Source organism: Vipera ursinii (genome assembly GCF_947247035.1).
Source record: "Vipera ursinii genome assembly, chromosome: 2".
NCBI lineage: Eukaryota > Metazoa > Chordata > Lepidosauria > Squamata > Viperidae > Vipera > Vipera ursinii.
Genome location: NC_139513.1, coordinates 63,259,280 through 63,283,720, shown reverse-complemented (window position 1 = coordinate 63,283,720; position 24,441 = coordinate 63,259,280). Strand labels below are relative to the sequence as shown.

Sequence of the window (24,441 nt, the reverse complement as noted above, 5' to 3'; positions counted from 1 at the left end):
CTTCATTTTCCTACAGTGGTGCTGAAGGTGTCTTTTAACTCTTTTCAGAACCCAAAGCTCCTCCCTGAATCACTGGGAAAGTTAGGAGCAATGGGTCACAGAGGCTGCACGGGCATGATCCTAATCATAATCATAATAGTAAAGTTGGAAGGGACCTTGGAGGTCATCTAGTCCAACTCCCTGCTCAGGCAGAAAACCCTATACCATTTCAGACAAGTGGCTGTCCAGTCTCTTAAAAAAAAAACTTCCAGTGTTGGAGCATTCACAGCTTCTGGAGGCAGGTTGTTCCACTGCTAAATTGTTCTAACTGTCAGGAGGTTTCTCCTTAGTTCTAGGTTGCTTCTCTCCTTGACTAGTTTCCATCTTGTCCATCTTGTCCTGCTTTCAGGTGCTTTGGAGAATAGCTTGACTCCCTCTTCTTTGTGGTAGCCCCTGAGATATTGGAACACTGCTATCATGTCACCCCCACCCTTCTCTTCATTAAACTACACATACCCAATTCCAGCAACCGTTCCCTATATGTTTTAGCCTCCAGTCCCCCAATCATCTTTGTTGCTCTTCTCTGTACTCTTTCCAGAGTCTCAACATCTTTTTTACATCATGGTGACCAAAACTGGATGCAGTATTCCAAGTGTGGCATTACCAAGACATTGTGAAGTGGTATTAATACTTCACGTGATCTTGATTCTATCCCTCTGTTAATGCAGCCTAGCACTGTGTTGGCTTTTTTGGCAGCTGCAGCACACTGCTTGCTCATATTTAAGGGATTGTCCACTAGGACTCCGAGATCCCTCTCACAGTTACTACTTTTGAGCAAGGTACCCCCTATACCATACCTGTACATTTGGTTTTTCTTGTCTAAATGTAGAACCTTGCTTTTTTCACCAGTGAATTTCATTTTGTTGGATAGTGCCCAGTGTCTGTCCAGATCCTCCTGTATCTTAAGCCTATCTTCTGGAGTATTGGCTATTCCTGCCAGCTTGGTGTCGTCTGCAAATTTGATGAGTTCCTCATCTATCCCCTCGTCCAAATCGTTGATGAAGATGTTGAAGAGCACTGGGCCCAGAACAGAGCCCTGGGGCACCCTACTACCCATTTCCTGTCCAAAGCCTCATGTGTTCTCTGGTTTCAGGTTATCACCAGGAATTTGGCAGGACTGTGTAGCAAGGTAACCAGTTCCCTCTGAAACTACTCAGGTCCATCAGTTGCCCAGGGCAGACCACTCGAATGGGTCTTGCCTCCCTGTGGGGGAGGGCAGCATAAGAGAATATGAAGAATAGAAGGGTGTGATCTGACCATGACAAGGGGGAAATCAACAAATCTTGCATCAAGCCATGTTCCCATTGCTCTAACAAGAAAAACATATCCAGTGTGTCCTGGGTCAAATGTGAGATGATCTGGGATATGCCTGTGGCTGCCAGGGTAGTCATGAATTCCTCAGTTGCTTCCAAGGCCAAGTTCAGGAGTGGGAGATTGAAGTCCTCCAGGACCATAAGCCTGGGGGAACTGTACTGCTAGGCCTGAGATGGCATCCAGCAGCTCAGGCAGGGAGGTTTGCTGCGTGGTAGGAAGGATGGTAGAAATTAAAAGATGCTTGCTCCTCGGGAGGAAAGCCATGGCAAATCTAGACAGCACACTAAAAAGCAGAGACATCACCCTTTGGCTGAGCGCCAAAGAATTGAGGCCTTTGAACTATGGTGCTGGAGAAGACTCCTGTGAGTCCCTTGGACTGCAAGGTGATCAAACCAGTCAGTCCTAGAGGAGATCAACCCTGACAGCTCTTTAGAAGGCCAGATCCTAAAGCTAAAACTCAAATACTTTGGCCACCTAATGAGAAGGAAGGACTCACTGGAGAAGAGCCTAATGCTGGGAAAGATGGAGGGCAAGAGAAGAAAAAGGGACGACAGAGAATGAGTTGGCTGGATGGAGTCACTGAAGCAGTAGGCGTGAGCTTAAATGGACTCCAGCAGATGGTAGAGGACAGGAAGGCCTGGAGGAACGTTGTCCATAGGATCGCGATGGGTCGGACACGACTTCACAGCAAGCAACAACAGGGAGGATGGTACATCATCAACCCTCCCAACTGATCCTGCAAGCCCAACTTCAGAGACAGTGTCTCACAGCTGGAAACTTGGGAAGCAAGACCAGAAGAGTTTTGGAATCGTTTGCCGGTTGAGCTCTGGATGGCGCCCGACCTTCGCTCCTTCCAACGTGATCTGAAGACTTATTTGTTCGAACAAGCCGGCCTGGCCTGATGGGGGATGGGTTTGGATTTTATTGTTGTTTTAAATGTATTTTAATCTATTGTTGTAACTTGGGCATCTCGTTTAATTCTTTTTTAATTTTTGTATTTTTGTACTTTTATATGTTTGCCCTTTTCACCGCCCTGAGTCCTTCGGGAGAAGGGCGGTATACAAATAAAATTATTATTATTATTATTATTATTATTATTATTATTATTATTATTATTATTATTGTTGTTGTTGTTGTTGTTGTTGTTGTTGTTGTTGTTGTTGTTGTTGCTCCATCTCACGTACTCTGGGATCTCAGCTGGTTCCAAATGCTAAACATGGGTAGACACATCTCCAAGAAGGCACTCTCCCTCTGAGCCAGCCAGGTTTCAGTGATGCAGGCCCCATCAACCTGCTCTTCTTAAATAAGGTCTTAGATGCGGGGAGCCTTATTAACCGATCTGACATTCAGCATCTGCAGCTGAGCCACAGGACATTTGAGGGTATGCTGTACAAGAGCTAGGTGTAAACTCGGGTCCAGAATACACTAACAGTTCTACAAATCGGCGTCTTCTCTTGTGACAGAAATAAGCTATCATTTCATATAGAGCTATTACACAAATCATTTGATAAGATGAACCATGGGGTCTTGCTTTGCAGAAATATAATTGTAAACTTTTACCTGTTAGTAGGCATGCTTTAGCAAGTTACAATGATCCATGAAGCCATATTGCAACTGGTTTGCTTTGTCAGGTGTGAAGAATCATGACCATGCATTAAGTTCCAGTTAAGCTGATTTATTTACCATGCTAATACATAAGAATCTGGTGAAACTTTCAGTACTAAATTGGTGTTAGACAAGAGTTAATGGAATTCAAGAGGGGCTGGACCTGGACTGCTTGTGGGAATGTAATGACTCCAGACTCATTCCTCTCTTGACTCCGCCCCCAGACTCTGCCTCTCTCTCTCCTACACGTGTAGAGTAATATGTACTTGCAATACATGATTTATAGTTTCATGTTGTGTGTGAATCAGACTTCAACATATCACAATTAAATCAAACCATAGTAAAGTGATTTGTGAGCCCATTCAATAACTGCTTGTCATTATCTTCACATAAAACCAAGCTGAAATAGATCACATTTTTAATTAAATGCGAATGTTTGTTATGCAATTGGTTCCTATTTGTTATGGTTGAATAATTCTTCTGCCTTGATTGGCTGTAATTCTGGTTCTCATACTTTGGCTTATCCATTCTATGCTGAATGGAGAGGAAAATACAAGGGAATGATGTCTTGGCCGTGATTATGATGAAAACAATAAACAATGCACTGGGTCCCAAGTCTGGAAAGGTTGAGTAAAAGTGAAATTCCTGCCTAAGGGCTGTATTTTCTTAATCTATCCACCATGGATGGCATGAATCTTTTTTTTCCATAGGAATAATGAACTGAATGTCTGTGCCAAGAAATGGAGCCAGCATATGGCTCTCTTGGGAACACAGCAAGCCAGAATGACACAAATGAATGATATTTGAAACATACAAAGTGTTTTGCATTCCAAAAGTGGAAATGAGATGGAGAGAAGTGTCAATTACTTGGCAAATTAGTTTACAGTAGGCAGCTGTTTTTGGTTGACATCAATCACAGCACTGAAATAATCTGCCTTACCTCTCAGGATTGACGATTCAGAGCATTCTTGTGGGCATTAGAAATCAGCAAAATGCTTTCATTGCCGCTGCAGATTCTCTTATACATATCAAAAATTCTGGCTTTCTTAGAAATAGAAATTAATAACAGGAAGTTTTCATAGTTGCATCATCTGAGAGCATTTTCTTCTATTCATTGGTTGTTTTTATTTAAAATAGTAATTATAGAAAAATCAAATAGTTCTAAATCCACATGCTAGAGAAGTACAGCCAAAAATGATGCCATTGCTTGCTTTTGGTCTGTAAGTACCTGAGTCTTTCAGCACAAAACCTTCCTCTTTCTCTCCCTTTTTCCTGTTTGTACCAGGCCAGCTGTTGATTTCATTAGCTTTATTTTTTATTGCTATTATTACTGATTGTGTGCACATTTTCAACTATGATAAATACTGACATTTGATTAGGGGAATATAGTTAGTGTGATTCTTTAATGAAATGCCAAGTGATTATAACTATTGTGAAAATAGTTGGAAATCTTTGGTATGTTCAGTTGGAGAGGTTTGTACATTGCTGTAATGTGATTGATGAACTGAAACGCTGTCATTTGTAGGGCATCTTTTTGATGAGATTTTCATACACTTGCTGGGAAAAAAAGGCAATCTAAGTTGTTTTCAGCCATGCTGCTCAAGAGGAAAAGCCATGGTTTTCACCTAAACTGGATTTGCAACCGTATTATGTGAATACATCTTATAGCTTGTTTGACTAATTATACTAAAAACAAGTTGTGGTTGGGCACAGCATGTAAGTGCAGACAATGTGCTATGAACAAAATAGCCCCTCTGTGTCTAGTAATTGCTGTAATTCTTAGGTAATGCAGCTTGTTTCTAGCTAATACAACTAATCTGCATTTTGTGTAATTGTAATCATAGTTCAATTACAAGCCTGAGTAAAGACTATCGATAATTTTATGGGTTGCTCTTGAAAGTTATACTGTAGAAATCTTTAGTGTTTTATTATTTATTTATTTATTTATTTTATTGAATTTATATCCCGCCCTTTCCCGAAGGACTCAGGGCGGTTTACAGGGTACTTAAAACATTGATACAAAAATTAAAAACAATTAAAAGAATTAAATTTAATCCCTGAAAAAATATAAAAAACCCCAATTAAAAACTCTCAGCCTGGGCTGGAAAGCTCGAAGAGCCAGGTCTTCAGGTCCCGGCAAAATGAACGAAGGTCGGGGGCGGTCCTAAGCTCCACAGGCAGCTGGTTCCAGAGGGCAGGCGCACCCACAGAGAAGGCCCTCCCCTGGGTGTTACCCGCTGGCAATCTTTAACCACTGGCGCCCTGAGAAGGCCCTCCCTGTGGGAACACACTGTACCAAGGGAACTTGATGCCAGCAGCAGGTGTTCCCTCAGATATCCCGGACCCAAGCCATTAAGGGCTTTTGTACAATTATAATAGTCAGCATATGTGTAACATCAGAGTCTTTATTATTCACACAACACATGCTTACTTCACCTTGTTTGGAACCTCACTCTTCAAACATATCATGTGAATAAGCACAACTTTTACCAAACTCCTTCAGTTAATTTTTAGTAGCTATTAATGCCTGGTTTTGTTTTGTTTTTTACATATTTCCTTTAATCTTCTCTCAGCTTCCTTCAAAACTCTTTACAGTTCATTAAGACATCTTCCCTTCTCCTCATGTGATGGAGGACCGAGTTATGGCCCTAAGGTTCTATTTCACTTCTGGCGCAGACTTTCTTCTCAGATAGGCAAAAACAGATTGCTTTTTAAAAAGATCTTGGTGAAAGACACAGTCATTGTCATGCCCCACTAAAAGGTTCACTGCGTTCATTCTACTCATTGTACTTATTTTCAAGTCATTCTCTGGGAGTAAGGTTTTAGAGTGGCAATTTTTGAGTTATATATCTGTTGTATTCTTCCAAGCTTCCTACCATGTCCTATGTACCAAATTGTTTGGCTGCTCTCCTGTCTCTGAATTTTCCACCTCATAAAGGGTTCTCACATTTCAGCTGCTCCATGGTTGGCACTGAGAAAATTGCTCTAATAACCCTATACTGTCTGATTCCAACTAGGTCAAAAAGAAAAATAGTTCAAAATTGTGTGACGTTTATTTTATTTTACTGCCCAACATTGTTTCCATACTTCAATAAAAATATTTTTTCTCCATACATAAGAGTGTTTAGTTTATTTGAATACAGTGTTCAAATTTCAAAAAAGAGACTATACTTTTTCAGATCAAATAATGTTGCTCAAATACTTCTATAGATATTTAGATGAATATATAATTGGAATCATATTCATTTGGAATTTTATGGAAAATCCATACCTGAAGATTATATTTTTCATGCTTCCCTAGTGTCTGATGTTGTCATCTGCTGTTCCTTCAGAAGGGTTCCATTCTTTTTAGTCTACTAATGAGTAGGATGGCACATTCATATGGTCTTAAATTTCAGTAGTCCACTCAAATGTTAGTTCTATTACTGACAACTTTAATTACACTGCTTTCAATCCACCACTGAATCTTATCTGTGAAGCATCATGGCACATGAACTCAAGCCTCTCACATTTTGAAAGGTATCCAATATCTCCCACAGCAGTCTTAATGCCAGTCTGTCCAGATTATATCAGACAGTTATGTGGGAGTGCTACATAAAGGATGGCACAAAATCCACCCCTCTTTTTTACTTTACTTTGCAGAACTCTATTGGCTGTGTCTTCCCTTCATCTTCGTTCTGACAATTCTTATAGCTGTAAAAGGATGTGCTGAATATTCTAGGCAAATGGTATACCTATTGGAGAGATCTGTAGGCTTACATTTTCATTGCTGTCCCCTCAAATATCAAGGAAATTATTCAGTGCAAACGTTCAAAATTTTATAAGCATCTGTCAAAAGTCATGTATGGGCTGCCTTTTCTTTCCTTTGCCTAGCAAAGGAACTGATGGATCCAAAAGGAAGGAAGTGTTCCTTGACCTAAGCATGTAACAGTAAAGTGTTTTTTTTTTAAAAGAGAGAGACGAGAAAAAAAGCTCCAGAGAACAACTATCAACTAAATGCATTTTTCTCTTAAACCAAACGGGCCTGTGATCATCTACGACAGGAATAATATACTTTGGAGCAAATGCAGGAGTATTTTTTCAGGAGTATTACTCAGCAAGGCAAAATTAAGGTAGCAGAAGGCATGTTGAAGTAGTTTTGTAAAATAAAGGAGGGCAGTTGATAGACAATTCCTACCAGTGAAATTATTTTTTAGGTTCAGTATGCAGGAGTCATTAACCAGTGGAACAGCTTGCCTTCAGAAGTTGTGGGTGCTCCAACACTGGAGGTTTTTAAGAAAAAAAGTGGACAGCCACCTATCTGAAATGGTATAGAGTCTCCTGCTTGAGCAGGAGTCCCTTCCAGCTCTATTCTGATTGATTGAATCAAATCATATTTGAAGCCTCATTTGTATGAAATGAAATGATTTTAAGTATGGCTAGATTCCAAGCACCAGGAAGCATCATGGATGGGACAATGATATTGCAGGATCTCCTGAGAATAATTGTTTAAACTATTAAGTGATTATTACTTCACCATAGAGGGAGAGGCGACCCTGAATTCAAGCCTGACATTATTCCACTGTTCCTTTTCAAATTCTTCATTGTGTTTATATATATACTGTATCTTCAGAGTTTAAGCCAGATTTCCTGCTGTTGGCTAAGATGCTAAAGATCTGAATGTTTATTGAAAAGGGCATTTCTCCTTATGCCGGATGGCTTCAGATTTTATCATACACAACTGTAGAGATTTTCATTAACTGTGAAAGTTACATTTCGGATATCCCCGAAATGCTTTTTACACTTTCACATGGGTTTTTACACTTTCACATGGCTTCTTGTATGTAAACCCCTATATTTGGTCTACACAGACTTTATACTTCCTTTGGTTTCAGTAAATCATTTTTCAGTGTAATGTACATCTTAAGATGTAGTTTTCTATGATTCCTATACATCTTACCACTGCAATCTGGCCAAAGTATTATGTGTTTTCTATTGTTATTTTCAACAGAATAAATCATATGATGCTCTTGACTGATTGGTAACTGGAAAAGCCAAGGCATTGATTGAAGTTTGTAAATGTAGTTCAGCATGCCACAGAAATTGCTAGAAATTTCTGTGCATCTACCTGGGTTGTTACCTACATTTTGCCATGATCTCTAGTATTATTTTTTCTATGTAACATGTACCAAAATAATATCAAGAAAGGAACAGACAGGCTACACTTTTAAAATCAAGTTTTGGTGGCAAAGGGTGTTGTGGCATCATTATGGCATTGAGTAAGTCTAGGATTTTCAGATTTGCTACTGAAGACTTATTTTATTGGAGGGCTTAAGTCTGAAATGTTTCCAAGCATCCCTTTTATTTATTTTTGTCATTTGTATATATCCTTTAGCCTATAAGGATCTCAGTTTGACAGGAATTGTGGACTGCAGGTTGCCAGCCCGTTCTTGTTAAACATTCTTCAAAGAGTTCTCAGTTTAATGCAGTCATGTGCTAGGAGCCATTTGTTTTAATCCTGGATCTTTAAAAATGAAAGTTAATTTTCCCCAAGGTCCTTGCTTTAATTCCCCCCTAAAAGATTTTGTTTCTTGGACTGCCTTTTCAACTGTATGTGCACAATCTTTTTATAATCACTTTCAAGGCTTTCCTAAAGACAAATGCTTTAATGAAGGCCTAATTTACACCTCCCCTCATAATTCTGTTTCTGCCAACATCAAACTTAAACCGTGTGTGTTTGTGTGTGTGTGTGTGTGTGTCTGTGTCTGTGTGTGTGTCTGTGTCTGTGTCTGTGTGTGTCTTGTCTGACTGTTTGCAGATAAGAACAGTCTGTGCTCTATCTTTGAAAGAGCGCTTACCATACTGCTTGGCTCTGCTCTCTGAGGAGAAATGGATGGCTTTGTGATAAAACTACTTTAATTGTATTTTGTTTGTCCTGGAAGCAGTAGTAAGCAGTAGTTTGTTATCTAACAGGCTCTGTACCCATGATGAGAAGCCCTAGGTCAGGGGTAGGCAACCTTGGCTCTTTTATGACTCATGGACCTCAACTCCCAGAATTCCTGAGTCAGCTGACTCAGGAATTCTGGGAGTTGAAGTCCATGAGTCATAAAAGAGCCAAGGTTGCCTACCCCTGCCCTAGGTGGAAGTGGGGTGTTCTGGGGGGGGGGGGGAAACAGATTTAATGAGAGTATTAAGAGAGACCAGCCTTATATTAGGCTTATTATATGCTACTAAGAAGCATCCTTCCATTGTGAAAATTAAGATAAAAACAGAATAAGTACCAAAATCAGTATTAGCCACATCCTGATTCATCTTCTACCTTTTACATGTTTATTTCTGTAACTCCACAAGAAAATGAACATACCCTGTTAGCAGTTGCTTGTAAGAAATTGTTACAGATCAACCTTGCTGTAACATTTTCTTAATTCAATATTTACATTTCCTTTAGAATATTTCAGTAGCAATTCATACAGACAAATGTATTCTTGAACTATTAACCTATTTTTCTTTACTTGGTTTTGCTGCCTCTTTATTCTTACTATGCATACATATGATTAGGAGCCCAATATAGAATTTCTAATGTATTACAAAATTGGCAAGTGGCACTGGGTTTGTCTCTAGAATTTAACAAATGATATGAAGATTTTGGAGTATCTTCTTTGTATCCTCTGCTAAAAAAAACCCTCTCATTCCTTAATGTGAATATGCTGGGAAGTTTCTCTCCCTCTTTTTTATGAATGATTTCTGTTAAAGGGAAATTCCTTGTAATTCACTGATTTTAGCAATGCCAGGCCTAAAGAAATGGGCAAGCAAACATTGTTATTGTACAACATATTGGCCACTAACCACTAAAATATGACTGAATGTTAATGTATTGACATTTCACCATATACAAAGAATGTGAATGTGTTTTGTTTAAGCTGAAGTGAAAAATCTTACATCATAGTGAGTCACTGAAAATGTTTCATTCAGATTAGCTAAAATAATGCAAGTTTTATAAAGCTATCATCCCAGAAAAGAAATTGTATTGCTCGAAAGGTTGCTGGATTTCACAAGTGGATTTGATTAAGTCTGAATTAGCTGTTCATTTGCTGTTTCCTCAAAAAGAAGGGATTCATAACGCCATTTATTTAAATGGTATAAAAACGTGATTCTGTTAGCAGAAACACAAATATTTGTGTTGTAAATAGGAAGCTACAATTCCTTACTTTGTAAATTTATATTAAGAACCATATTCAAAAACTCTGATCCCCGTATAACTACAAAGAATTAATATTGTCCCTTCTGCTTTCTTCTGACAGGTCCTTGATCAGTATGAAAGAGAAGGCTTCAATTTCCTAGCAAAGGTTTTTAATTCTTCCCATTCGTTCTTAGAAGATCTTACAGGCTTGACTTTGTTGCATCAGGAGACCCAAGCTGCTGAGGTAAGGTACTTCAAGTATAAACAAAAGAAAATAAGAGTAGGATTTATTGCTGTACAACTTCATTAATTAGTAACAACTTAGGGTGGGGCTTTTTTGGAAGATTATTGCTGATTAATATTTTCACATAATTTGCACGAATCAGATTCATGCAGCACTTAGAACTCATTTTTCCTTAAATCTCCATCAGATTATTAAACCATATATTCAGTTCACTATAATGTTAAAGTTAAATAGAAAACAGTTTCTATTTAATTCTACATGGGTATAAGCAGTTATCTACTTATAAGGTCATTAGAAGTTGAAAATAACTAGATGGCACATATTCAATGAGTCAATCAATTATGGGAGTGAATATAAGGTATGACTAAAGGAAAAATTTGCTGATGATTTGCTAATGGTGCCATTATTATGGTAAAATGTTGCATTTACTTGTTAACTACTATAAAATTAATTATTATAGGGTAAAGCGACATTATATTTTCAGTTTTGCAAAAGCTAGTTCATTTTAGCAACTAAAATGTATTACCTATCCTATTTAAATTTATTAGTCACCAAACTCCAATAGATTTTGTGTGTTACAACTCTGTAACTCCATAAATTAAACTATACTGTATCTTCATAACTTACTTACTGTGCTTTCATCAGTGGCTAACAATGTACATAGCATGAAGTTGTTGTCAAGCTTCCAGAGAATAATAGATATATGATGGAGGCATATGCTGTTTTTGCAGGGAAAACACAAAACACAAAATTTTTATTTTTTCATCTCAAAAGCATCATGTTACCTTTCTTTGTGTGCATTGCCCCCCACCCCACATTTCCATGTATTCCAAGTGCATAATATAAGTAAATAACTTCATCTAGTGTGGCACACTCAGTGTTTCCTTTACATCAGGGGTGTCAAACTTCCAGCCCACAGGCTGGATGGGTCACACGGAAGCCGTGCCCACCCCAGCTCCAACAATGGGAAAAAAGTCATGATATGTTGTGACATATCACGTGACGCAATGAGTATGATTCTCTTGCTTTATATAATCAAGGTGTATCTTAAGTGTATCTTTGTAACAGCTTTCTGTGTAAGCAAAAAAAATCACGTTATTTAGGCATGTTGCCCTTACTAATTAAATTAATAATTGATAGATAAAATATATTGTTTTTATGAGGTTATTAAATATTATTACATGAAAATAACTATCTAGCCTATATTCTTCTTGGATGACCCTAATTTTGACCCTAAACTGTCATGTAGGAATATACAGATTCAACTCTTGATACATTTATTTTCAACCTATGCAAAACATAAAAATGTGTCCTCAAGGATCCCGAGAAACATTCCAAGTTAGTTTGGAAGATGCTGTGTTTTCCTGGCTTCTTTCCATTATGTGGCACATGAGTAAAGCCAATGTTGATTAATTTAAGCCATGATATCAGTGCCTCTGATGCCAAGGAAAATGGAGATACACTGTTTCTTTCATGCCCTTCTCATGAACTTACTAAAAGCACATGGCTGATAGATATGGAAACTGGTAGATGTCCACCAATTCCTGGACCAAGATACTAGGTGAGCTGCTTGGAGTGTTTGGAATATTGAATGATTATGGATTGGCCCTAGTTAACACTGTGTTGTCTTCTTTCTTCTTCTTTATGTTATTGGTCCTGTTTTGGTATTAGCCATTGAGTCTCAATTTGTGAACTGGGCAGCCATATAAATCAAGTAAATTAATAAGGAAGTATATCTCCAGACCATCATTTTTTAGTTCTTGTGTGAATGCTGTTCTTCAGCTAGTAAACTATGTGATGTTTCCCAGAGTAATTTTTTGTTTGAGCATTTGCAGGATTCAAAAGTACTAACAGCTGCCTAAACTTATCAAGTCCTACTTTCAGCTCTGAATAGCTTTTAGGTCTCTTATAGTTTATTATTAGAGCCTGAATGTGGCCATGGTATATAGACCAAAATAAACTATACTTTCTTTTTTTCTGATCTGTTTTGGTGAAGTTATTTTCACTGAGGTTTCACATTTCTCTTACAGGAAATAGGTTTGGAGTAAAGACCAGAGACCCATTATTAGAGTGCATTTTTTCTCCTCAAAACATGGGTAGCTGCTGCTTTTTTTCCACAGTCTTATGACTCATGAACTGCCTGTTTATAACTGTTTAGTTATAAAGTCTGTCCTGTAAGAAGCATTGCTTTGTCTGAAAGAGTATCTGTCTTTTTATTCATCTAGATGTGAAGGAGATTCTGAAATCAGTTCCATTTATAACTAGTCGTACAACATTATGGTTAGTTTGAATGGTTACAATCAAACTTAACCATTAGGCATTAGTTAGTACTGAATAGCTGTATCCTGTTTCCTTCCTTCCTTCCTTCCTTCCTTCCTTCCTTCCTTCCTTCCTTCCTTCCTTCCTTCCTTCCTTCCTCCTTTCATTCTTTCAAAGTTTTCAAATGCCGCTTGGGGGGCCCGAAAGCCCTAATAAGCAGGTATATACATAGAATGAAGGCTATTGCTAAGCACATTGTGCTTTAGATTGTAAGCCGCCCTGAGTCTTCGGAGAAGGGCGGGATATAAATGGGATTAAAATTAAATTAAATTAAAATTAAAGTTATATATATTAGGATTTACACTAAGCTTTAGTAAATATTGTAACATGCTGTGATGGACTGGGATCACCTAACTAAATAAAAATCACCAAATATGAATTACACAAGCTAAACATTGAAGTACAGTATTGTAAAAGGGAGTAATTATGTATGAGGTGCCTATTAGTGTTATTGTTTGTCTTCAATATCACTCTCTCTTGGGATAGCTACATCAATAGCCCAAACATGGTACTTTTCAGGGACAGTAATGCCTGCTGTATTATGTTCCAAGTATTGATTAGTCTAAATTTTAAAATCACATACAATTTTTTTAACCCCATTTATATCCCACCCTTCTCCGAAGACTCAGGGCGGCTTACAGTTTAAAGCACAAATCAATGTCCTTAGCAATAGCCTTCTTTCTATGTATTTTTCCGACTTATTAGGGCTTTCGCCCCTCCACCCCCAAGCGGCATTATTACAAAGTCAGCTTAATTGCCCCCAACAATCTGGGTCCTCATTCTACCTACCTCGGAAGGACAGAAGGCTGAGTCGACCTTGAGCCTGGTGGGATGCGAACCTGCACTAATTGCAGGCAGCTGGTGTTACTTAGGGAGGCATTAGCCCACTGCTCCACCAAGGCTCCTTTTTGTTCTATCATTTTCAGTGTGATTTCATGTTTCCAATAATTCATACTATTTTTAAATAATACTTTTTCATAAATATCAAAGTAATATCTTCCCAACATCCTCATGCATTATTATTATCCTTCAGAAATGTCCTATTTGTTTCCCCCCCTGTATTTTGCTACTTAACCTAAAAGAGGCTTACTGTAATTGGACTAGTGTTAACATTTTAATTTCACTCTCCTATATTGCCAGTCTCCCTCCAATCATTTTTAGCTTCTACTGCTTCTCAATGGACCACTTTTTAACTGGGATTATATATTTAGAACTGCAGTTATTTTTCATATGATAACAAAGGTAAATGTTATTAAAAGTAACATATTTCCTAGGAAAGCTGAACTAGCAGAGAAGATAAAAAAAGAGTGATCTCTTTGAATTATACTGATGGGGAAAACATAAAACATAAAAGACAAATAATTGAGTACTAGGTGAAGTAAAATCAGGCTGCTCTTTGAAAGCACTAATAGTGAAGCTAAAACTTACATATTTTGGACATATAACATGATGGCAATTGTCATGATGAACAAGCTTGATTCATGGGAAAAAATAAGACAATTGAAAAAAAAGATTGATAGAAGTCAAGGTGGCTAGATGATGATACAAGCACAGCCTAACTCAAAGAAGCAATTATTGTGCTGATGGACAGTCATGGTGAAATTATATTCATTCAGTCGCTGAAGAATCAGAAGTGCCTAAATTTTAGTTCAGTAAGAATTAGTAAGAACAGAGATTTTGCAAAACCTATAAACAAGATTTGTGACGAAACTATTATGGAATTATATGGTCAAAAGTCCCCAATTTTCTACTTTGAGGCAGATTCTTCTGTAGGGTTCCATGAATATTGCATCAGAAAACATTTGACCTAGTATGTAAGGGCAGAAAATGGCTTGCTGGGTGAATATAAATAATCACAGTGTTTAATATTACCATGAAACATATGTTTCACAGAAGATTTCAAAGGCATATATGTTACTACAAACCTATCTTTTTTCATAGGCTGTAAGCTATTAGAGAAGACTGGCTATATAGGCAAGTTAATAGTTCTGAGGGAGCCAACAATTCACCAGGCATTTAAAACCAGAGATGGAAACTAGGTTATATTTCACTCACAAAATTCAGGCTCAAGTCAGAGTATCAAAGTCCATATTCCTCTCTGCTCTTGGGACTCAGGGCCAATGCCAAGCTTTGGGAGAACTGAAACCCACCAGCTAAATTTGGTAGGGAAAGACTAGATAGAAGGATCCATTTTGCTCAATGAGGTAAATTTACGACTGCTCCCTTTCTCTGTTCCTTGATCTCTGTTTGCTCCTTCTGTTTACAGATAAACAGTTCTCAGCTTTGGTCTGTAGATCTCAATTTCATGTAACTTGGTTTGTAACTGATACTCATAAACAGACCATTTACCTGGTCGATAAAACTTTATAATTGCTTGTATTCTTTTGGCACTAAAATCATTTTAATGTGACCATGTTTTAAGTTCATATAAGCAGCTTTTTGAAATAAATCTCATTTGAATCAATTTCAAAAGCATTTGCTTAAAATATATTTCCTTGTGAAGAATGTGTGATTTTCCATGTTGGTTGTTGTTCTTTACAGCAGCGTCCATTGCAGTAAATTATAAATAGCTTGTTTGAAACACTTTCTGTTAATAACTCAAAAGAGTAAGAATTGCAACAAGTAAGAATTAAACATATTTGCTATAATTAAGCACATAAATTATAGAATGGTTTATCAACACACAAATGAATAATTCTATGGTATCTAAGCCCCTGTAGGTCTTTGGAACTGGAAGAGAAAGTCATAGTTTCATTTGCACAAATTATTTCCAGATGTCAATTTCATAAACGCATAATATCATTTCTATGAATTATTCAAAGCAAGTCTGCATCTTATAAACTGAGTTTTTAAAATATTAGTTCTATATGAATGTCATTCATTCTTTAAAGTTGTTTTCTATTCATACAAGATTAATTATGACACTTAAGAGTATTTTAATTATTCACATCACACCATGAAGTTCCAAAATAGTCATGTATGTATGTACGTATGTATGTACATATGTATGTATATATTCCCATTTTGTATGTACTTAACCTGACAGTGATTTTTGGGGGCTTCATGATATCATGATACTATGATCTGGTTGTCCTCTGCATTGTGTTTTCCTCCTGTTGTCAAGAGAAGTGGAAAGTACGATATTTCGTAAACCACTTTCCCTGCTCCTTCCTCTTGCTGTTTTTCGTAGAAAAGGCTAACAAAGTTGTTATTCATCTTCACAATCATGACTTTATTGTGTGGGTATCCCTACTATAAACAGAAACAGTTCACCTTGTTGCAGCAGAGAGAGTTTGTGAATGACTCTTAAATAAATACTCGTATACTAAAATACTATATATGTACCAATAATATGTCCAATAATATGCTCTTCGTGGCATACAGTTGTAAGCTCTGTTACTAGTTATTTAATACTTTTTTGTTACAATATTTACATTTCTCACTGATATAATTGTGTTTAATGTGAGACAAAAATTTCTACTGAATCAGTATTTGAAATAATGAAAGTAGCCAATTATTGCGCAAAGTCCATTAACAATGAACAAATTCCCCAAGAGGCGGAATGGAGCAAGCTTCAGATTACACAAGAAGAATGTAGCTGCTTAATTTAAAAATGTATCACAGAGCACCATCAGATATAAAAGTTCCCAGCAAGTGATAGCCACTGCAGTGGGAGAACTAAGGAAGCTGGGAGTGGTTTGTGAAAATGATAATCTCTTTGAGTAATGAGTAGCTTGGACCTACAAATAAACTGATAAGAATAACCTTAAAAATAGCACAAATATCTTCAATTTAGCTTGATCATGGAAAAATAAGTCCTGTTCTATGAACTAGTTTCAGTAATTTGGTATTTCAGATGACAATACCTTTATTCTTATTCTTCAAATTATTGGCTTGGTAGAAATTAGTCTGTTCTGGCTGTGCGGAACCTTTAGGGACAGCCTATTTAGTTTGTGGTCAGTACAACTAAGTTGAGCAATTCTTTTGGACAACTATTGCACTGAAATAAAACAAGACTGTAGAAACTATGATTATAAAGTTAAAAGATGGAGAACAAGCCAACCACCAGACCATGGCAAATGTTTGGAAGCCAAGTGGAACAAAGCCAGCTAACAATGCAGAGCATAAGCTGTTTGAAAAGTGAAATGAGTTCTATTCGATAGGACATTTATAAGTAGAACTTGTTTCAAAAGAGAGAGGTGATGAGGAAAAAGTAAATAAGTATAGAAGCAAAGCTTTCCTGCATGGAATTATACCACCTTTTCTTGTTATAATAGTAAATATAACTTGCTTAATTTTTTCAGTATCTGTATAAATCTTGCAACTTTTTTTCAGCCTCATTGTGACTTTTTGGCAATAAAAAAAATAAGAATGGCCAAAAGTCTACCTTTAGATAACATGTTGAATTAGGAATATTCAGTATACAAATCAAATATTATGGAATCTTAGACTTGCAAAAAGTGACTTACACCACAAAATCCAACAGGAATCCAAACCAAATCATTTCTGGGAGCTGGTTGTCCAACCTCCCTTTAGAATACATCCTACATAAAATAGCCTACATATCTGATTCTATTTTGTTCTATAACATACAGGTTATTTGCATACAACTTCTTTCCTATGTTATTAGAACTTTTTTCTAATGAGTTAAATATGGAGTTTTACTATTTAACATCACTTGTTAAGAATAATAGGGCAGATAGGAGACATTTACAAGCTCAAATCATAGGTATTTGTCAACATAGTAGTCAGAAAGGATGCCTGTGTTGTGTATTTAGTTCACAACCATCTTCCTATGATCAAAGATCAGGATATTCTACTGTGTTATTCCTGAGTAAGGAAATCACCAGAGGAACTCTTCCAGGAGAAAAAAAAACATTATTCCAATTCCAACACCTGCACTTGTAAATTCATGCTTGCATTTAGAAAACCATTTTCATGTGGCAATTTAAGTCATACTGAAGTAAATAATGGCAAACTGGAAAGCAAGAATGTTTTTGGATCAAAAATACTCCTACCAGCAAATAATCTCTTAGGTTCACTTTAGGTTTTTGTTGATTTAAATCAAAGGAGTCTTAGAGAAGAAGTGAAGTGTCAGATGATTGAAGAAGAACAAATATGCCCATCCTTTGCAAGTAAAAGGGGGAAAAATTGGATCCCAGTAATTATCAACCAGGGAGTCTAACATAATAAAGCAGGTAATATGCAACCTTTTGCAGCCAGTGCCATGATTGCTAAGGCATATTTCTTTGTGGTTTTGTCAGTAATAATTCAGATGCATGCTGCCTTCTTTGACAAGTAAAATCACTAGAAGACACGGGGAATGCTATGTTTATAATCTACATCAGTTTCATCAAAGCTTTTGATAGATTCCATTTGACATTCTTTTTATCACATTACATCATCATCATCATCATCATCATCATTATTATCACATGATTTGAATGGCACTAAAATAAATTGGATCCACAATTGACTGGTTAAGAGGGTCAACGTCAAGTTGGAGAGCAGTAACCAGCGGGGTCCTGCTGGAATCTAACTTGGTATTATTCAACATTTTTATTAATAGTTTGGATAATGGAACTGATATGTTGCTTATCAAACTTGCAAACATGTACAAAACTGGAATGTCTGGCCATCAACTAGGGTGACAGAATGAAATCACAGTCTACTACTCTGGGTAAGTTGGAAGTCTGGAGTGAGAGGAAAAATATCTGCAATAGAAAACAATGTTGTTTATTACACTTAGGGAGGAAAAAATGCAGGCCACATGTACAAGATGGGACATTCATGGTTTGGAAGCAGTACATTTTTGAAGGACATAGTGACAACAATATGAATACAAGACAATAGTGTGAGACAGTTGCTAGGAGGCCTAATGTAGTTAGAAAAAGCATTGTATTAACAATATGTGAAGTCTCTGTTCTTTACACTACCACATTTAGGAAGTTCACAAAGAAGCATGAATTCAGTGCTCACTCCCATTGCTTTTCAATGCTTTGTACTTAAGGGTCATGCTGCCAATATGCCTAGAGACAAACTTGTCTCAAGGAGGCATGGATAGTCCTATATTGCACTAATACTCTTTTAAAGTCATCTTAGTGTGGTAGCAAATTGCATCGTTTAACTAAAAACATACCTTTGACAGAATTTTGCAATTTCATGAGTCTCCTATACAGTTTTCCCTTTCCAGGAGCAGTTGTTTCCAGAAGTTCCCCCCTCTTCCTGTCCTGCAATCAGATTTTTTTTTAAAAAAAAAAAAGACAGGTTACATTACATGGAAGGGAAAAAATAATCTCTCTTCAGCTGCTGGTTGATGATAAAAACTTTTCTGGCCTGGAGAAGAAATGTAAGAGTCAGATGGAAAACCCTAGAAAACTATTTTTAGTTTTTAGGGTGGAGCTTCCAATACATACATTAAAATATATCTCTCTATCCTGATTCAAGGAAGTGTAATAAATTGATTTTTTTTTAGATAAACTATATGTTCACCAACGTTGTAAAATTATCAGGACACTTATCCCTCTCTATGCTCTATGCTATCACTGGCCAAGATGTTCTATTTTTGAAAATGCTAACCCTTATCTTTCCCTCCCACTCACTGTTTCACATACTATATTCGTACTGTTAATTTAAAAAGCAGTTTGAGGATTATCATGATGTTGCTGACTACATGCAAAAGTATTTCTGCATTTCTTCATATATTAAATGCCTTACAGATTTTATGTTTTCAAAATAAGCCAATAAGGTCTTAATATTAATTAATGCTTTCAACCTTAAATTATGTACTCAATCATTACAATATTTGCTTACATAAAATAAGATGCTCAAGGCTTAAATAGAAGTTTAAATAGAGTAATGTATTACATGGAAACTTATGTTTATTTCTACTGAAAATATAGCCACAGCTTGCAAATACGGTGATTTAAAAAAAACATTTTGCAAGTAATGTGCACACATATAACTAAGTTCCAAATGCATGCCAGAGTGAGAGTAATGCTGGCAAAGCTGTGTGAGAGAAATTTATCTGAAACAACAACAACCGCCAGCTGCATCTCCTTCCCTCCCTCCCTCCCTCCCTCCCTCCTTCTCTCTCTCTGCAACCATTTCACTTAGTGACCATTTTACATCTTACATCTAAGGAACTGATTGCGGTTGCTTAAATAGAAGAGGTGTCAGATTTTTGTTCATGAATTGCAATTTAGTTAATTTCTGGTTGGTTAAATAAGAACAGTATGATTTTAATATGCTTTATATATTTTTTTATCTTATAGAAATGACTTTCTGGTGTGTAATTCTCAAAGTCTTGTTAATTATAGTTTTAGGCTTTTATTTTGCATTTTGAGATGAATAACAGGTTTACTAACAGTATATTTAAGATTAGAACATAATGTAAATTTCAAGTCTTTCAACCAAATATTTTCCTATTGATCCATTTATATATTGCAACCAAACCTTTTTGTCCGTATCATCATGCATTCTTTCACTTGTCCTTCTTCTGTCTCATATTTCTATTCTTATTCTTCCATGAGATTACATAGGTATGACCAGCTAGTTTGTATAGTAAGGAGAGAAAGCAAGTATCCTTCTGTCAAACTTTGTCATTTGATGATTCTGAGGAAGAAAACCTTAAAAGGGTACAATTCTTGTATACTTTACAAATATGCTTTTAAAAAAAGTCTATTGAACTAAACATCAGATTATAAAAAAGAAGTCCCTGCAAATTAATTGCTACCATATTATTAGTTTTTACCTGCTCTTCATAGGTTATATAAAAAAAGTACAAAGTCCTCTTTCCCAATTTAATTCCAACATATGAACTGGACTTGAAGTCAGTTTGGGCATGAATATTCCACCATCCCCAGTCATTATGATTGCTAGAAGGGTGCAATTCAGTGTGGCTTGCAAGGAACCAGCTTGGGTAAGATTGGTATAAAGTTTCAACATTGAAGGTTTTAAAACCAATAATAACAACTTCTGTTAAACTGACTAGATTGCAGGGCTGGGGCTGAAATAATAATCCTGGATGAAAGCATCTGCCTGACTTTGCCCTGACTGGAGGGGGTGAAGATGCCTACATTCATCTACATTTACTCTTGGCTCTTGATAGGATACCAAAAAATTAACAACTGAACTATTTGCCTCTAAGTACCCCTCTACTGTGTCAACAGCTGGAAACAATGATAATTTTATTTCTGCTTTTATGTCTTTTTTAACGGGACTGATTTGTCAGAGCACGCTAAAAAAGAACCCTATTCAATATTATGTGAAACAAGATACTTTCCCTTTGTTTCAGCTTGCCTTGCTTTTGGCTTCTGTCCAGAGAGAATATAATTAAAGTATTATAATAATAGGATAGACTAGAAGAACAAAGAGTATTTTCTTTAATAGTGATGTTACACTTTCAGGCACAAAACTGTATGTTTAAAACATCTATTGCTTCTACACTGTTGCCTCTGACAACTCATGCAAGGGTTTGTGTTCAAATCTTACATAATAGACATCTTTGGCATGATCTGTGCGAATACTCTTCACTCTAGATTTCACCCTCCCTAATCCCAGTTTTTCTTCATCTTCTACAATGGTAGCATATTTGCTTTTCTGAAGAGTTTTCCTTTTCTTTTCCTGAAGACTTGCTCAAATGTATTTATTATTTATTTGTCAAATTTGTATAAATACAAAATTATTCTCTTCATACTAGTTTGGCTCTGCTTTTCCCTTTCCTTAAGAAACAAAAGTGTCCACCAAATTCTTCACATACTATTTATATATCTTGCATCATGCTAGAGGGGAGAAGGAGTTCATCCAAATGACGTGGATACACTGCTAACCCTGTGAAAATTGCTGCCATTTACAAGGAGGTATATCTCGATTAAAAATAAACTATTGAGCCGATTTCCCCAGGTTGTGAGTTGAGGTACCTTGCTATCACTTCACAACAGCAGTAATATTTCAGTGGTAGAGTGGAGCAGTACTCATAAATACTACAGTGAATCTTAGGGCAAAGGTGGTCAAGTGATACAAAAAACAGTACCCAGGAAGGAGATGTATTTTATTAAAAATCAGATCCTAAGATAGAATTTGTTTATGATTGAATATTTTTTTTAAAAAAACTTACAATTATTTGGGGTTATGGCTGTTCAGATGCATTGTGGTACATTACCTCTAACCATTATGATGATGCAAATTGGAGTCCATCAGCAGATGTAAGACAATAGGTTTGTCATGCTTAGAGTATAGGACATAATAAATTAAGGGTTGATTTTAAATGTTTCAGCTGCCTGATGAAAGTAAATAAAAATCAGTTTCATAGTAGTGTTTCCAGGTAGAGATTCCCCTACTTCAAACTGGTATGCTTGTATTCAGTATTGATGCTGCAAAGTGTAAAAAATTAGGACACTCTATAATTACATCAAGGTCTTATCCCATGATTGTTGTGCTCTGGAGGGGGAAAAGCAAACTCAGGCTCCATCCTAGCAAAACTCAGATTTCTGTGGATGTTGAGGATTTCTGGGATTACTTTTCATCATTATTAATTATTATTATTTAGATTTAATATAGGTGTTAACTCCAATTCTGTATGAGTTCACATTAACCCTAGCCTTTCCATGAAGCAATGCCATCAGATGGGATTTCTCTGAAACATTATCTCCTTAAACATTCAATCTTCCCCCATTCAAGCAGCCCTGCTCTCTTTTAAACAAGTTCTAAAGACTTGGCTCTTTCCCCAGGCTTTGAGTCAGAATGAGTGGGTGGCTCCTCTGAGGATGGATTGTGTTGGGAGATTGTGAGGCCATTTACATAGGATTAATCGTCAAACTGTTTTCATACTTCATTTTTATTTTCGTATGGATTTGGGTGGCTTCATAAATATGAAGTATGAATAAATCAGTAAATATTGGCTGTTGTAATTACTTTGGACAGTATCATGCCCTCTCTAGAAGAGGTGACTTATGATTTGGGGGTCCTCCTGCATTCTTGGATCCTGCTCAAACATCAGCCCTGGATATCAAAACCTTTGCCCAACTTTGGATAATGCACTTGGACCAGAATTACCTTCATTCGTTGACTTGATCACTGCATGATGAGACTATTGCAACACACTATAGAATGGGACTGCCTCTAGAAATAACTTGGAAGTGGCAACTGGAATAAAAAACAGTGTCGGGCAGGATATTGCTAGGTCATTCTGTGTAGTCTTGAACAACAACCAGTTGTAATGCCAGTTTCAACATTTGTTGCCAGTAAGCTTCCACGTACAGTCCAAAACCCTGGTTTCTAAAGTTTTGTAGCAGAATACTGAGATATATCAGGCAAAGCCTCATCAAAACTGAATCTCTACATCTATTCAGTCATCTAGAGAGGATCTGCTGGGAATAACCGCTCTGAAAAAAGTATAGGGGCAATGTGGGTTGGAATAGGCAGCAGTCTGTGTTGTAGCCCCCATTCTTTGGAACACTCTCCCCCAGGAGGTAAGTACAACTCCTATTCTTGTAGTTTTCTCAAAACAACTAACAGTTGTTTGAGTTTGAGAAGTGAGTGTGTGAATGGTAGCACCTATTATAGGAATTTCAGAAATTTTCAGTTGTTTAGCACAATGAAAAAGCCGTCAGATGTGATCGTTTGAATTATTGTTGTCAGATGAGGCAATTTCTAGCTTGCAAATTACTGTATATATCAGGGGTCGGCAAGCTCGGCTCTTTTATGACTCGTGGACTTCAACTCCCAGAATTCCTGAGCCAGCATAGCTGGCTCAGGAATTCTGGGAGTTGAAGTCCACGAGTCATAAAAGAGCCGAGCTTGCCGACCCCTGGTATATATCAACAGAAGGAGTATGTATTATGATTCTCCTAACTTTGTATTTAAGTTGACAATCTTAAATCTTGAGAGATTTAATGATTAGTGTATAGTTAAGTAAATTGGGGTTGGGGTTTTAATACGTCTTAATTATTGTTTTAACTTTGGGCATTTATTTAATCGCTTTTAACTTTTGTATCCTGTTTTTGTATTTATTGCCCTGAGTCCTTCGGGAGAAGGGCGGTATAAAAATATAATAAATATTAAATATTAAATGAACCTTTTTGGATGCAGTACCTAACGTTGCCACAGAGTATTACGACTTCCTCTTTTCTTTTGTTAAGTTTCTTCATTTTTGGAAAAGCTACATTGTTCTGATTCCAATTTTCTAAATGGCACACAGTTTTGATTTTCTTGCCAACAGTTTGTTTCACATGTGGTTAATGCCAGTATTCTATGCTCACATATGTGAAATGCATTTGGCCTTTGTTACATAAGAGATGGGGATGGGGATGTTTGAATTTATTTTTTTTAAATTCATACATTGAATTTTTAAAATTCAACTGTCATTTAAAGGAAATCATTTATTAACAATTTTTCTTCAGCAAAAAAATTAAGATTTAAAATCAAGGCATCAACTTTAAATGTCCATGAATTTGTGGTTATGAAGTATTATTATATTACTAAGTTATTAGATTATTCCTGGAGAAGTATCATGTGAATGCATCACAGTCTGTAAAACTGCAGGTCCTAGAGAGCCAAAGAGAAGAAGAAGTTCAACTGTCACAAAATTACTTCCCAAAATTAGAAGTACATCAGTTCCCTCTATGTCATATTTTAAAAGTGATGCACATATTTATAAATTATAAATATGATATGGCTCTTTTATCAAGTCAATATAAAGAGAAAAAGTGAATCACAATGATGTTTTAAGTGAAATATAAATGATTGATAAATATTCATT

General features: G+C 36.5%; 1 protein-coding gene and 1 long non-coding RNA gene across 4 annotated transcripts in view; one reads left to right on the top strand and one right to left on the bottom strand.

The window, feature by feature from the left end:
• Window positions 1-24,441, top strand: part of ATG7 (autophagy related 7) — a 101,099-nt gene that overhangs the window by 57,132 nt on the left and 19,526 nt on the right. For 2 of the 3 annotated variants that reach the window (XM_083351284.1, XM_083351283.1), the window contains exon 17: window positions 10,239-10,361. In XM_083351284.1, coding sequence (XP_083207410.1) covers window positions 10,239-10,361 — 123 coding nt within the window. Of the gene's footprint in view, window positions 1-577; window positions 648-10,238; window positions 10,362-24,441 lie in introns of those variants that run through there. The other variant, XM_083351285.1, reaches the window with a different exon arrangement.
• On the bottom strand, window positions 18,276-20,269 carry LOC310633544. Its single transcript, XR_014491021.1, has 3 exons — window positions 20,136-20,269; window positions 18,820-18,910; window positions 18,276-18,394 (listed from the first exon to the last, which is right to left on the bottom strand). It is a non-coding gene; the product is annotated as an uncharacterized lncRNA (long non-coding RNA).